The sequence below is a fragment of the Tachypleus tridentatus genome, chromosome 13 (genome assembly GCF_004210375.1).
Source record: "Tachypleus tridentatus isolate NWPU-2018 chromosome 13, ASM421037v1, whole genome shotgun sequence".
Classification (NCBI taxonomy): domain Eukaryota; kingdom Metazoa; phylum Arthropoda; class Merostomata; order Xiphosura; family Limulidae; genus Tachypleus; species Tachypleus tridentatus.
In genome coordinates, this window is record NC_134837.1 from 83481431 (window position 1) to 83496822 (window position 15392).

The window sequence follows — 15392 nt, forward strand, 5'->3', positions numbered from 1 at the left end:
CTACGGGTATAGAAACTCGGTTTCTAGCGCTACAGATCCGTAGACATACCGCTGTGCCACTGGGATAAAGGGGCGTTGGCTCACAAGATTTCAACGTGTAACAGCAATACTTTGTTTATTATTAAGCATAATGTTACAAAATGAGCTATCCGTGCTTTACCTATGGCGTTACCGAAAATCTGCACTTTAGCACTGTGAACTGTGAGAGTTGCTGTTGAGCCACCAGGGGGCGACGAGTACAGGAAATATTATGAAGATAGTTTTCAGTTTGTTTTTTTTTTTAATTCCGAGAAACAGTAAAGAGTAACTTTGCAACAAAACTATTTTTGTTTATCTTATACTAATAGAGGGAAGATGTCTTCGAAATATAGATTACAGTTATTTGTCGCTGTAAAATATTCGTAAGAGTGCCTCGGAAAAATGTTTTTCACTTATTTCACTGAAGTCATTACTTTATAATTTACTCATTAGGAATTCATTTTCACGTAGGGTGACCAATTTATGATCCTCTACTGGCTCAGCTGTTTGTTTGTGGAGTTATAACACTAAAAAGTAGATTTTGATACTCGTGATGAGTACAACACAGAATCCTCATTGTGTAGCCTTGTTCTTAACTACAAACAAACAAAACCCTTTAGTTGGTAAAAAAAAATTGTGCTGAATTTTGTTGTTGTTGTTTTGTCTGCATTTGTGTGCAAGGCTAAAAATGTGAACAACTTACATTGTGTCCTCTGCAGGTATCGAGCTCGAATGTTTTGTGTTAAAAGCCCTCAAATTTACTTCTGAATTTTCGTGAGGCTAAAATCTTACAGAGTAAACGTATAAATTTATTTTGTGCGTCTTGTTTTGAAAGTTAATGTTTTTGTAACCGAGACGTTTGACTAAAAGTTTTAAATTTTGAACATTTATAACCTATTTCTTCCTGTTTTCTTTTTGTTTCTAAATCAGAACTACCATATAACTGACCTTATTGACTGAATATTCCGATATTGTTGTCCTATTTCAGTAGCTTTGTATTCTAGTTCCCTCAATTTGTGTCTTTGTTTATGTCTAGCATGGACTTGTGGTTGAAAGTTCCATTCACAATCTGAGGGTTGCGTATTTGTATCCTATCACCATACATGGTTGTCCTTTCAGCCATGGGAACACTATAATGTAACGGTCCATCGTACTTTTTGTTGGTATAAATATAGCCCATGAGTTATCAGTGCCATTCCTCTAGTCGATAACTTCTAAATAAGGACAGCTAGCACATGTAGCCCTCTGGTAGCTTTGCGCCAAGTTCAACTAACAAACGTTTCGATGTTATAGTTGCCTGATTTAAACGCTAGTCTATTTATTTTGAAACCTTAGAATGATTTTCTCAGAGATGCTAGTTTCTCTTCTTATGTATAAAAATTTATTTCATCAGAAATTATATCACCCACTTCGTTTTCAGATAATTAACACGTAAAACCCTGGTGGTGAATGCAGCAACCTTTAGTATTATGAACACGAAAACGAAATAAAACATAGTAAGATCGTCACAGGTGTGCATAAAATGTTGCTATACCAGTTTCAGCCATTATGGCTGAGATGTACTGGTTTATAGGTCTAAAGAATGAATAACCGGAGTTATAAACAAAAAATGAAGCTCGTTAAAATAGTTTTTACTATAATAACATGTCAATGTAGTTGGAAAGTTTTTAATTATTTTCGTTTTGGATAGTTGAAGATATAATCATAACTATAATACGAAAAGTGTTCAAAAGCTGAAAAAAAAGACATTCTTTTTCTAGTGCTGTAAGCAAAAAATAAAAAGATAATTAGCATTCAATGGATGAAAAATGTCAGTGGTTTAAACGCGTTCGAACTCAATTATGGGTTTTATTTCGCTTTCATTGAAATCAAGTACTTTAGTACACAAACACTTATTTTTTTACGTTTGTTTTCCCTCAAACTTTTACCTTCGTTATTGGTGGGTTGTTGTTGTTTTATTATTGTTAATATACCTAGTTTCGGGTGTATTTATCAAAGTGTAGTAAGTGACATTCAAAAAACATTTGCCAAATTTTGATAGAAAAAAAAAAGCCCTTTCGTTTCTGTACTAGTAAGATGAACGGTGTAAAAAAATTAAAACGTTTTATTGATGAATTGGGTTAGTGTGAAATTTAATGTATAATGGCCTATCTGATATAATTTACTGCGCAAATAGAAGCTGTCACGCTATATCATTCTTACTAATATCACTAAGTAGATGCCCAGCATGGCCAGGTGATTAATGCTTTCGACTCGTAATCCGAGGTTTCCGAGTTCGAATCCTCGTTACACCAAACATGCTCGCCCCTTCAGCCGTGGGGACATTATAATGTGACGGTCAATCTCACTATTCGTTGGTAAAAGAGTAGCCCAAGAGTTGGCGGTGGGTGGTGATGACTAGCTAGCTGTCTTCCCTCTAATCTTACACTGCCAAATTAAGGACGGCTAGCGCAGATAGCTTTCGTGTAGCACTGCGCAAAATTCAAAAACAAACAAACACTAAGCAGGCCAAACTTCGTCAAGTGCTCTTGGGTTAACAGCTGAAAACATCACTAGTAGTTAGAGTAACAAACTGATGATTCTGAGCAGAATGGTTATGTTTAGTAGTTCTTCTGCTAGAAGCCTTTATTTATATAATTCATATTTGGGTGGGCAAGTTTTATGGATATCTTTCATAAACAACTCTTTATGGCACTAATCTGCAGTTGTGTAGCCATTTCATAAACACGACAAATTATTTCGAATTAAGAGTGAAGATGGAACACTTTCGATCGCTACCTAGCTATGAAGACCTGATAATTAAATAGAGATTTTCATAAGCATTATTTTACAAAGTCTCGCGTTTCTCTTCATTATGACTTTGGAAATTAGTTGGAATCAGTTTTATAGATCTCAGTTTTCCAGATTATTTAAAGCTATGGCTTGTAGCTCTGTCACTCAAAACCATTACCTATTTACCGTAACATATTAGTAGTCAGCCTCTAAAGCTAAACCATTCTAAAACACTACATATTCACCATAAAATTGTGGATTAACCCAAAAACTCTACCTATTCACTTTAATACGACGTTGTAAACACCAAAAACTTCATATTCAACCATTAACACGTTGTATTCCCCCTAAAAAATTGCGTACCAACCCCAAACTACTAGGAAAGGGTGTTATGTTTGGTTCCTTCTGTGTTAAGTTAACTTGAATGAATCTCAAGTTTATAGCTCTTGTTTTTTTATCTACACGCTGTTTCACTTATTAATTGCTGGCAGAATTAAAGAATTATTTCGCTATCTCTTGTTCTATGCTTACTTGATCTGTGTTGGAGAGTAGAGAAGTTGTACTGGTAGTAGCTAACTATAACACTGCACAACAAAGTTTTTGCTTCTTGAACACTGTTGGGTGTTCCTTATAGATTTTTGGCTGCTGATCACGAAAATCACATCCAAATTTGCCCATCACGTACAGTTTCATCGAAATCTTCAGTTTCACCAGGATATTGCTACAATGGAAAAACGATATCAGGGTAACTGGGATCCGTCAATGCTTGCTGACTACTGTTGGACACTGCAACGTGATGCACCGGACATTGAATACAAACGAAAAGCAGGAACAAAACACTTTTAATTATGTTGAACTTTATAGCGTATTAGAAACATAAACGCAATTAAATACGTTATTGTCGGTAAACAGTTAACTGTCTATTTCTCAGAGTTCCTACGTGATGAAGCAAAACCAAAACTATATTTGTGAATACCCACCAGGTACCTGTCACAATCAGCAAAAACTTTTCAGGAAGCAAAACTTTCATAAAAAATTGTTGTGCAGTGTAATTTGTCTCGATACCGTAGATGGGTGGGATGAAAATGTGAAGTGTCGGGGAAGAGGGGTGGTAGTGGTGGTATTTTTTATTATTACGTTTTTTTTATGAAACAACATGTAAAAATTGATATTGACTTATCATTAAGCCAAATAAAACAGCCCTAAGTTTGCGTGGCTATTTGACAACTTCATTACTTTTGAGAATACCAGCTGCCGTTCTGAAATCAATATCCAACACCTTTTCCAAACAAAAGTGGTTTCTTGTGAAGGAGTCATCGGAAAACAGATACGTGTCATTAGACTATAATCAACGCTCCAATAACTGAATTAATAGCGTATTTTCTCTACTTTTTCTATTCACTAATTACAACTATACAGCATTTTACTGTCATGAATTTTAATCCATCTATCAACTGCAAGCTTCAGCTTGTATTATTTTTTATATTTCTATGACAACTATAGATTTGAATGAGCTGGAAAGCCTGTTCAAACCAATATATGTACATTATGTGCGACTTGCTTTAACAATACGTAGTCGTTATTTTCTTAGTGTTACCACTTGTTCAAGGAAAAGTTTTATTTGGTGTCATCTCAGTTTGCTGCAGTTGTTTTTTCCATCTGTTTTAAAATACGCGTTTTTGTATTTCCTAATTGTTCGTGTAGTTCCTTTGTTTCACAGCAAAGCCACGTTGGGCTATATGTTGTATCTACCACGGGAAATCGAACCTTGGATTTCAGCGTTCAAATTCCCGAGACTTATTACGATCTCATCGGAGAGCTTATGTGTTTCAGTTCTAGTTTTTACTTCAGCTTAATTATTCTGGTATCACTTCTATCACACTATAAAATTCTACTTACCAAACTTTATGTTTAAAAAAAAAAAGGTTCACTCTTTTTGTCAAAAAAATCTCCCAGCAAAGTTTTTTTTTTTGATGGGCTGATTGATACGAAGCAAAACCACATTAGGAATCGAACCTCGAATTTTAGTGTTATGAAGCTGTAGACTTACCGCTGTCCCGCCGGGGGAACGTTATTTTTTAGTACAAAAATGATAATAAATTGGGTGATTATTTAAATAATGAGGAATCTCGCGAAAAACTATTAGCGCACGGTGGCGTCAATATCGATGCGGCCCCAATACTGGGCCAACATGTTTCGTAATTCAACACTTGTCCATTCCGTAAGCCTATTTGAGAGGTACATGAATTTCTCTTATTTTCTGGTATTTATTTTCATAGTTCCACTAAAGTCAGTGAGAAATGTAAAAATTGATTTAAATATAACTAAAACTACTCTTCTATCTTCTGCATTACGACACGACAGATTTGTTTGTATTTGTGAATGTTAATATACTTAGTTTTGAAAACCGCCTCTTACCATTGTAGTGATGTGTGTTTTCACAAACACATATTACGTTAAAATCCGCTAGCATAATTTCATTCTTTCTCAGAAATTTAATTGTGTTAGATTTTTTGGGTCTTAAATCGACATCATTATTTGTTTCTCGATACTAGTTTATAGATCAAATAAAAGAGCATGAATCCTTTGCCCTGACTACATAGCTTAACAGGGATTTTACCAACGATAACAGCTAGTAAGATTAATGTTTTTGAGTCGATTTCATTTTCGGAAATGGATGAATTTTGAAGGAAACACCTACTGACATGAAGACCTTTTTATCTTGATTTAAGCCATCGACTACTTGGCTCGCCTAGATGTGCAGTACTTTACGACCTCTAGACTAGCTAGTAAAAGCTATTGTTGATTACAAAGAAAAAGAAATATCATGCCTCATACCGGGGCCAGGGATAAATGTGAATTCCACGTATCTCCGCTGAATTGTCAGTAACTCGCTTGAAAATATAGTCCAGGTAACCAGCAAGATGGCTGTTGTTCTTAGTAGCTTCTCTTAAACATTCTGGTTTTTAATAACGCTACCACACAACTATGTGGCGCTTTTGAAGTCACAACAAAGTCCAAACAACCAAGAATGTGCGTTTATGTGGGTGGCTGTGGGAAGTGTGTGTAATCAATTCGTTTTGTTTATATTTATATTGTAGCAGGGGTTGATGATTTGCTCATTTACAGAAAAACGTACAGCATATTGACACTTCTGTAAACAGTGAACACACAAACATCTATCAAAGGTAGAATCTCATATTCGTTACATCATATATTAAAAAAATACCCAAAAATAATGCACTTAATGCTATTAAATAAGGAGTTTATTATAGTTCACATCTCAGCGTGTTAGCATATGACTTTTTATCTATTCGGGATATTCGTGCAAAATTGCAGAAAGGCTATTCGACCTAACTCATAATTTTGAACTAATAGCATTACTGTAGGAAGTGATTTGTTGAGTGGTCAGACCATTGCTTCAACCAAACAATGTGACACGCGATGTGTGAAAAGCACACTACTATCATGCAAAGCAGGCGACTTCTCGGGGGAGGGTGCCTTCCAGAAATTTGTTGCAAAATAATGCAGTGAGATTGAATCTTGAGGCATCTTAACTACAAATTCTGCATGTACACAACATAATGTATTGAACTAAAATAATAAAAGCAGATTTTAATAAATATATTGTAGCTATACCATGGTCTGATTGGCTTTGCCTCCTTCCACGTCCCTGAACAGACTAGAGGGAAGACATCTGATCAATAGGACTCTCCATTAGCTCTTGAGCTTCTCTTATCGAAGAATAGGGGTTGATCGTCACTTATAAAACTCCTTCAGTGCGAAGCACGACGTCATGACAAGGGGACGCGAACCATGGACCCTCTAAATCACAATCCAGCATATCAATCATAGGCCACACCCGGCCTGTATATGACCTTGAAAGGGTGTTGTAATAAAGAACACGTGCATAAGAACAACCATTTAGAAGTAAGTTTTCAATTAACAGGATTAGTTTACTCTCCAAAAAATAAAAGAATAAACAAACTTAAGTAACACTAGTTCATTGAGATTATTAAACATAATGCTTACAGAGTTAGATTGTCATTTATTAAATATAATGCTTACTGAGTTTGATTCTTATGTAGAGGTAACTTTTTTAACCTTAGATGTTAAAAATGTTTTTTTTTCTTACTTTGCTAAAAAAAATAGAATGAATCGCGGGTAATGCCAGTAGTGACATCTTTTGGAACTTTGTAGTACTATACATAAATATGTTATTATTATTTTTCTGGGTTTTCAACATTTGTTTTTGAAATATGCCAATAGGGTAAGACAAGGCCTAGTAGTTAGCTTGCATGTACTACGAATTCTATGGTTCAGGGTTCGCAACCTGTTGCCACGACAGCGCTATCCGCAGTTTGAAGCTATTTCTACGAGCAACTGTCAAAACCCACTGTTTTATTTGACAGGAGTTGACTGTGAGTACTGTTGACTAGAACTTTGGTTTATCAGTTCAAAATTACGAATGACTACGTGCAGATAACTTTTTGAGTAGCTTTGCGTGAGTGAAAGTAGGTTTAATATATAACTAAGAGTAAACAACCAAAACCGCATTATGTATCTCAGAATGGTTGCTGTGGGTATTAACACTCGATAAGCAATGAACAACGTTTCGATCTTCCTAAGTCATCTTCAAGTTAAAATGTTAACCTTTTGGTTTTTTTGTCAACCTGAAGATGACCTATGAAAGTCGAAACGTTGTTCTCTGCTTATCAATAAAAGTGTTAATACCCATACCAGCCGTTCTGAGACACATTTTTATTTCAAATGGGTTTCTCGTCATCAAGGAAAACCGTATTATGATTTTTATAGAGGATGTTGATAGTCGTACTTATTGTTATATATGAGTAAGATGATGAAATATTCAGATACATTTTGAAATTAAGACTTTTGTCATAAAACTAGTTGGTTCATTTTACATGATAATTTAATATGAATTTCTAAGTATGCTTACTTATAGTAATTAAAATACATTCACATCGTTACATAATGAGCTAGTGACATTTGCGTTTATTATTCTTTGTGAAAACGCCTGTATTGCATAAATTCATATAATATTGCCCTACCATTATTATTTTCATATTTCTTGATCGCGTGCGAGTCGTAAGTTATGTTTTTACTTCCTAAATATATCTTATTCATCAAATAGTTTAGGAGTACGAGTACAGAGGGCTATAAATTTATCGGTTTGTCGATAGACCCTTAAGTCATGATAAAATTTGGAAATGTGCACTTCATTGTGTTTAATTAATCAAGCGTGTATTCCTGGCAACAGTCTGTACTATTTACTGTCATAGGAAACTTTTAATCACACTAACTGAGTCCGTTTGGTTTATAATATTTCCTGTAGTCAATAAAAAGTGACGTAAGCAATCTATATAAAGAAAAAATATATATGTACTTGTCTAGACTTGTTGAGTTATTTGGTAAGTTAATGGACACATATCGGCATAATTGGCCAGTGTAGACGTTAGTTTATTTTATACTGAGACACCATTTTGTATCGTTAATTTCAGAGATCAGTGGAAACCGAAAGATTTGCAGCTTCTGTCAGGTGTTTATGAAGAGCAAACCTTAAGTGTAAGCTGCCTCATTGTCAGTGATATCCAGAAAACAAATCAAAATCATGGGTTAATAATTATTTCGAATAGCAAAAAGAACATCAGAAAGGTGAACCACTTAATCCTCTTCTTGTTTCCTCTAGTTACTATTCGGAAACAAATTGGCTGCATTTATCAAATTCTTTTATAAAAAAACAACAACTCGAGTCTCGTACTTACATTCCGGGCAGTCAACGCCTCTATTCATGTACCCTGGCTGATTAATGGAACTGAAGAAGGTTATAGATTAGCCTAATAAAGAATCGTTCAACAGAGGTTTGCTTGAGTTGTGGAATGCATTCTTCTATTTGGTAGACGCCATCATGATGACACAAACATTTACTACATGATCGTAGGAGAAAATTTGATCCAAAATTGTAGCCCCTCCTTCACGTGTGTGTCCATGCTCCAATGAGTGACATGGAACGAATCTCGATAAATTAAATCAGTACACTTTGTGCATGTTAAAATTGTATACTAACTAAAGCTTTTATTTTTTTGTGAATTACGTTTTATGATAAGCAAGAATGCATTTTAAATTTATTATTTTGTTTGCAAAGTGAACATAAAACAATTATGCTTTTATTCAAGGACTCTTTCATTCAGCAAAAAAAAGAGAAAAAAAACAACATAAAACAATATACAGTTTTTAACCAGTAACTAATCATGTAAGATGATAATACTTGATTTTATAGTCACATTTTGGATACTTCATATTTCTAGCTTCTCACACTTACCGATGCAAAGCCATCTGTTCGAATTATTATTACCATCTTAAAACTTTTTTAAAATAACTTTTAAAGAATATAGATCACCTGCTGTTTATTCGGATAATCATTATTCTGTGTAGTACAATGGCACAACATTACATTGAAATTTAAACCGATTTAAATAGGCGTTTAATTTTGTGTTTGACATTAAGGATAATAGAGTAATTACTGTATTTGAGACTATATGTTTTATATACCAAAGATGATGACGAATAGAAGATTGCTTTATTATTCTAATTTGTCCAGTTTTTCTAAAATGTCTTCATGTGCAATCATCTTTTATTATTTTGTTTAAAAGTAAGTAGAATGACAACTACCTTTATTGTACTTACTTTGGCATGGATTTTTCCCTACATGAACATGTCTGTTATTAATTTGTTCAGATCACTTTAGCAGCAAGGACCGATAAGAATATGTGTATCACAAGCCTATACTTGCAATTTTGTGTATGGTACATAAAAATGTTTCAATTATACAAAACAAGAGTGGTTGTATCATTGTTCATTGTAACAGGCATGCTCATGGAACTGATAAACACTCGCCAAATCACGTAGTTTATTGTTAGCATGCTTTGAATTTTCTCATTTGTATTTTATATATAGCCGTACTGAGCCAACGTGATAAATTCCACCAAAAGGTCCAAAATATAAAAAGTATTATGTTTTTAATTTCCATATTATATATTTGGTGTATTATACATTAATTTTATAATGATGTCATGCTTTGAATCCACTCTATTTCCGATTTGCTGTACCTGCTTATGCATCGACAGACTCCAGTGCGTATAAATGTGGGAAGAGATAACTTTACAAGATTTACGATAAGTCAGTTAAAGAAAAAAAAATTACGTTTTTAATAACTTCAAAGCAGAACAATCTACCTACATAGATCAGAACTAAAAATTAATCCAGTCTCAATAGTAGTACGTAATGTCGTAAGATAACTCGTACTAATTATAGTGCGTTGTGATTCACGTGTTGGGAAATTTTGTTCTTAGTGATGTTTTCGGCCGACATTTTACATCATCGTTTATTTGTTTTTTAATGTGTGTGAATAAATCATGATAGACGTTATGTGTATAAACTCAGAATATTTTGGGTCGGTAAGTATTTTCGTCATACTGTAATAATAACCGGAATTTCGACCGCCCAGTGAGAAATAGACAAGTGTTCGTTCACTAGCCAGGCTGTACTTAAATTTGCGTTATTGCAGACATAATTGTTTAATGCTATGCTCTCCGTTAAAAATAAAAATACTCAAGGCTGTTTTTTTGTGTAGCTTGTGGTTCCTCGCTGTATATATGTCTCTTCCTTTTTTAGTTTACTTTAATTCGTAATATTACTGTTTATCACAGCACATGTCGTGTTCATGTTACTGGACATTCGTGATCACTCAGCTGTGTTATAATGTTAGTAGGAGTATGATTGAACGATAAATACACTGTTACTGTAGGCCAGGAAGACATTCGACGATTGCCTTTCATTACTGCGGGGAGAAAGGGTTATTTGAAAGCTTTAATTTATCTATTCCAACTAAAACCATATATATCCTGATGATTGAAAAATCTCGTATATGATCTCATTCTAATGTGCGTACACATATTTGTCTATATTACTGTATACACCGTATAGGTTTATCCCCAAGGCTATTCTCGTGAATATCGACGAAAGGAAGAACATATAATCAAACGCAGCAATTCATTCGTTCATCTCTTAAATTGCACCGTCTTGTAATTAGAAAGTAACGGCATGGACACAACCAAGCTCAAGGGCAACATTAAGTTACATCAGCCACGGCGGTGATGCCAAGAAACAATAGTAGCTGAGCACGCTCACGAGTCGTCGATGGTTCTTTCGTTCGCTGTTTTCAAGCCTCAGTTTTGATGTCCCCCTAGAGGCTTGTAGGAGCGACAAAAAACATGTTGTTCCTATTCGCTATGGGCGAGGAGATAGTCCATAGAATATCCTCTATTTTTGTAATGGAGAATGATTATGTACTACCTTTCATGTCCGCAGGTGGCAGACTGTTTACTTAGACATATCCATGTTTCACTTACTTCCATTAACTGATTTTACTTGTTCTGTATAACACGAGAAGTTCGGAGAGAATATGATTAGTAAGTTTATCTTTTCATAAAGTATCTACATAAACGTTTTAATTTAAACTAGATTTAAATACGAAGAGCGGTTTTTATGGTTTGCATGAGCTTAACAGTTTTAATTATGACGTATAATGTTACTGTTTCGTTTCAATTAAATGACCATATTTTCACAATGTAATATATATATATATATATATATATATATATGTATGTATATATATATACATACGCGCTCGTATTAAAACGCATCATCTGTGCTAAATTTAGCATCTTAAGAAAAGTGAAATTAACCACATTTTCCTATATTTTCGATGATTAATTTGGGTTTTGTCCATCTGGCACGATAGGCTTGCATGTTAAAGTTACAACTGGAACATTTTATATCGTGTGTTTTAGGCACCTTTTCTTCAAGGATAGATCCTGCCGAACCAAAATTCTATTTTAGTGTGTCTCTTCTACGGTATCTTTTTTTTTTTTTCATATAGCGTAGCTTATAATTATCATTCCAAACTATTTAAATAAATGTCACATAAGTGGGTTAGGTACGGAATGTATATGTTTCTGTACTAACAACGTAAATGCTTGTTTGTCTTATAACATTTAAAACATAAACATATAATACAATAAATAGAAGCGTGTTTTTTGTGGATAGCTCCTTATCAGATATAACGTAGGTGTTAAAATTGCTTAATGTAGAAAGAACAAGTTTGGTGTGAGCAACTCCAAAAATGACGGGATGTTTTGTAAGAACTGTAACTGGGAACATCCAAGGCAAGAAAGTAAAGAACTTTGTACAGAAGCACAATAACTAACAGGCAGTTTGGATTTGGTTTGTTTTGAATTTCGCGCAAAGCTACACGAGGGCTATCTGCACTAACCGTCCCTAATTTAGCAGTGTAAGACTAGATGAAAGGCAGCTAGCTAGTCGTCACCACCCACTGCCAACTATTTTTAAACAATGGATGACACTACCAATCTGAGAAAAGAATATAGTGTATTTTACATACGGCTCTAGTGTTCTGAGAAAGTGAATTATTGTATTTTACAGGCAGTTTTATGTTTCTGAGAAAGGGAAGTGTTATATTCTACTTGAAGTCCTGGTATTTTCAAAAAGCGGAGATGTGTATTCTACAAGCGTTGCTGGTGTTTCGAAAAGGTAACACATTCTACAGGAAGTCCTGGCGATCAAGGAAATTGAAAAAGTGGTGTAAAAATGTTTCAAGCAATGAACTGTTTTGGCGTTACGAGAAAACCAAAACAAAGGAGAAAATCTGGAAATGATAAATAAATCACCTGACTAACGGCCAGCTATAACGTGGACCCTTAATGGTCACATACACGAAAGCATAAGTAGTGAAATTTTATTACTTTGGAGTCCCGTAATCAGTGGGCTACTCTTGTGACCTACAAATGAAGTACTAGTGCTTTGGATACACCCGGTGTCACCAAGTGGACAAAGGGATGGCCTTTGTTGACCGTAAAAAGTTAGTGAATATCAAGAGCATAAAGGAAAGAAACGATAGGAACTTGGTTGCGCCAGAAACCGAAGGAGAAACGAATAAGTAGCACAACCACTGGATGAGTCTATAATGTACAGAGTGGAAAATCAGCTATGAACAAGAACTGTACTCGAGGACCTAAAAGGATAATTTAAAAGACAAAGCCGGTTAAAGCTAATTACCTGTAGCAGTATATTAACATTACAAAAAGTTATAACTAAAATATTTTTTTCATAATGAGCCGATGAGCTGTATTAATGGAAAAGTATAATTCCCATCATAGATAAAACATCAAAGATTAGTTGATCCGTTGTATTTTGCAAAATCCACCTATCCGTAATCCTCTTTAAAGAGCAGTTGATCCAAAGGTTGGATCATTCGTAGTGGTCACCAAAGGAGAGATGATTCGTAGTTTTCTCCAAAGGTCAGCTTTTGTAGTAAAATACTGAAACATGTATATGCATTCCACAGGTTAGTATTAAATATTAGTATACGCAGACTTCTCAAATAAGTATATAACAGTCCTGAAATCTCTATATAGAAGCTGCAAAACTAGATAACGTAACATATACAAATCCTACATGTCTACTTGTCGAGAGATCGCTGGATTCCAGATGACTGATAAAAGCTTTGTGGGGTAGGACTGAACTGTGATGCTTGGACGTGCGCAACAGAGCGAGAGAGAAAGGTGGACAAGCTGTTGACGACACAACCAACTTTAAACGATTACAAAATGACCAGCGTGTTTTATTGTGATGGATTGTAAATAGCAAATTCACCACTGTCCATTAGTTTCGCCATTATATTTAAACTACCGAGTGAACAGAAGCTTTGTGTACAGAGGTGTAAAATTACCACTTTCTGCATCACTTCCAGCACCACCAACATATGATCAAAAGGCATTAAATGATTATATCTTACTGTAGTTCTCTTAGAATTTAGATACATTTGTTCAAGAAGTTTCTTTTTCCTTAGTCCGCAGATAGTTTCAGTATGAGTTAAACGTACTAACAATTATTTTCACTGTGTAGAAAGCGTTACAATGAACTATTGAGGTATTTGAGATACTTACTGGAATTTGTAGAATTTAAACAATGCATTTTTTCTAAAAAATTAATTAAATATTTCCATTTCAAATTTAGTATTTTTCTGTGTTATTGTTACATGCATTTTTGTTCATCCGTATTGTTAGGTTACAAGACGCAGGATGAATACGGTTGAATAATAATTTTTTCTTCTTCTTCACTTTCTACTTGATCTTCCTGTAAGCCACCCGACTTCTGTTAAGCAGTTGGTTACCCTATGTTTGTATCTATGCTTTCAGTAGTACAGACATTTCAGTAATACACCAACAGTAAGTTACAGTCATGCTTTATATGTTAGAGCAGGTCAGCTTGAAATAACTTTAAGTTATCCATAAATGCTTGAATAATAGAACGCACACATCATTAATAATATATCAGAACATAGTGTCGTTTAAATAGTATAGTGCTTCTGTGTGTGTGAGAGAGAGTGGTATCGCCTGGTGATTAACAAGAAACAATTCTGGATAAACATTGCTCTTTCAATTCCTTCCAAGCTCGTGGTTCATTTCGAATTTGGGGGAGGGAAACTTTCTGGTGACTAACATATTAAATCAGGCTGTTTGTTCTGTTTGTGCTTGTTTTTGAATTTCGCGCAAAGCTGCACAAGGGCTATCTACGATAGCCGTCATCACCACCCACCGCCAACTTTTGGGCTACTCTTTTACCAATGAATAGTAGGACTGACCATCACATTAGAACGTCCCCACGGCTGAAAGGGCGAGCGTGTTTGGTGCGACAGGAATTCGAACCTGCGAACCTCGGATTACGAGTCGAGTGCCTTAACCACCTGGGCATGCCGGGCGTAAAATGAGGTTGTGAAACGATTAACTTGTAAATACGGAAGACGCTTCGGAACATTTAACATTTTTATCTTCGTTGCTTTACATTCTTTGTGTGAACAAAAGAAAATGGACCTCGGTCCCTGGACGTCTGTGTTCATTTATTCTTGTTCTCTGAAATCTATACACAAATTTGGAACGTTTTACCCAACTTTTATTGTTCTTAAACGTAAATGCAATACTAACTACTGTAGCTCCGAAACGAGTCTAGTTTTTACAAATGTTTAAAATAACATAACTGGTACGTATAGATAGGCAGATTCGTTTTAAGTTTGTGAATAAGAGTATATCTTTAGATTTAAAAATGTCTTTCAACGAGGTATTATAGACAACTTCTTCATAACTAGAAACAAAAAAAACTTGGCTCAAAATTACGGTATCATTTGTGAATGTATTATTTTTTAACTTGATTTCCTTCTAAAAATAACTGATAAAAATATGTTGATAAAACAGGCAGAGTTTAAAATCGAATTAAATATCGGAGAAAGGACTCAAATTGGAAGAACAAATATATTAAACAAGTAAGCTGGCGCAGCTCGAGAAGTTCCCCGCTGGTACGGCGGTATGGCTACCGATTTACAACGTTAAAATCAGGGGTTCGATTCCCCTCGGTGGACGCAGCTTTGCTATAAGAAAACAAACCAAACAATCCAGGTTAAGAAGTAAAGTACTGGACAGGTGTTTTACAACTCCGGTAGTTTAGGC

At 34.8% G+C, this 15392-nt stretch overlaps 1 protein-coding gene across 9 annotated transcripts in view; it reads left to right on the forward strand.

Annotated features, from left to right (window-relative positions):
* Positions 1–15392, forward strand: part of LOC143239480 (homeobox protein cut-like) — a 383408-nt gene that overhangs the window by 254443 nt on the left and 113573 nt on the right. The window contains exon 1 of one of the 9 annotated variants that reach the window (XM_076480571.1): positions 11149–11279. The exons of the other annotated variants lie outside the window; for them this stretch is intronic. Coding sequence (XP_076336686.1) covers positions 11273–11279 — 7 coding nt within the window. The 5' untranslated portion in view covers positions 11149–11272. Of the gene's footprint in view, positions 1–11148; positions 11280–15392 lie in introns of those variants that run through there. 9 annotated transcript variants of the gene reach the window in all.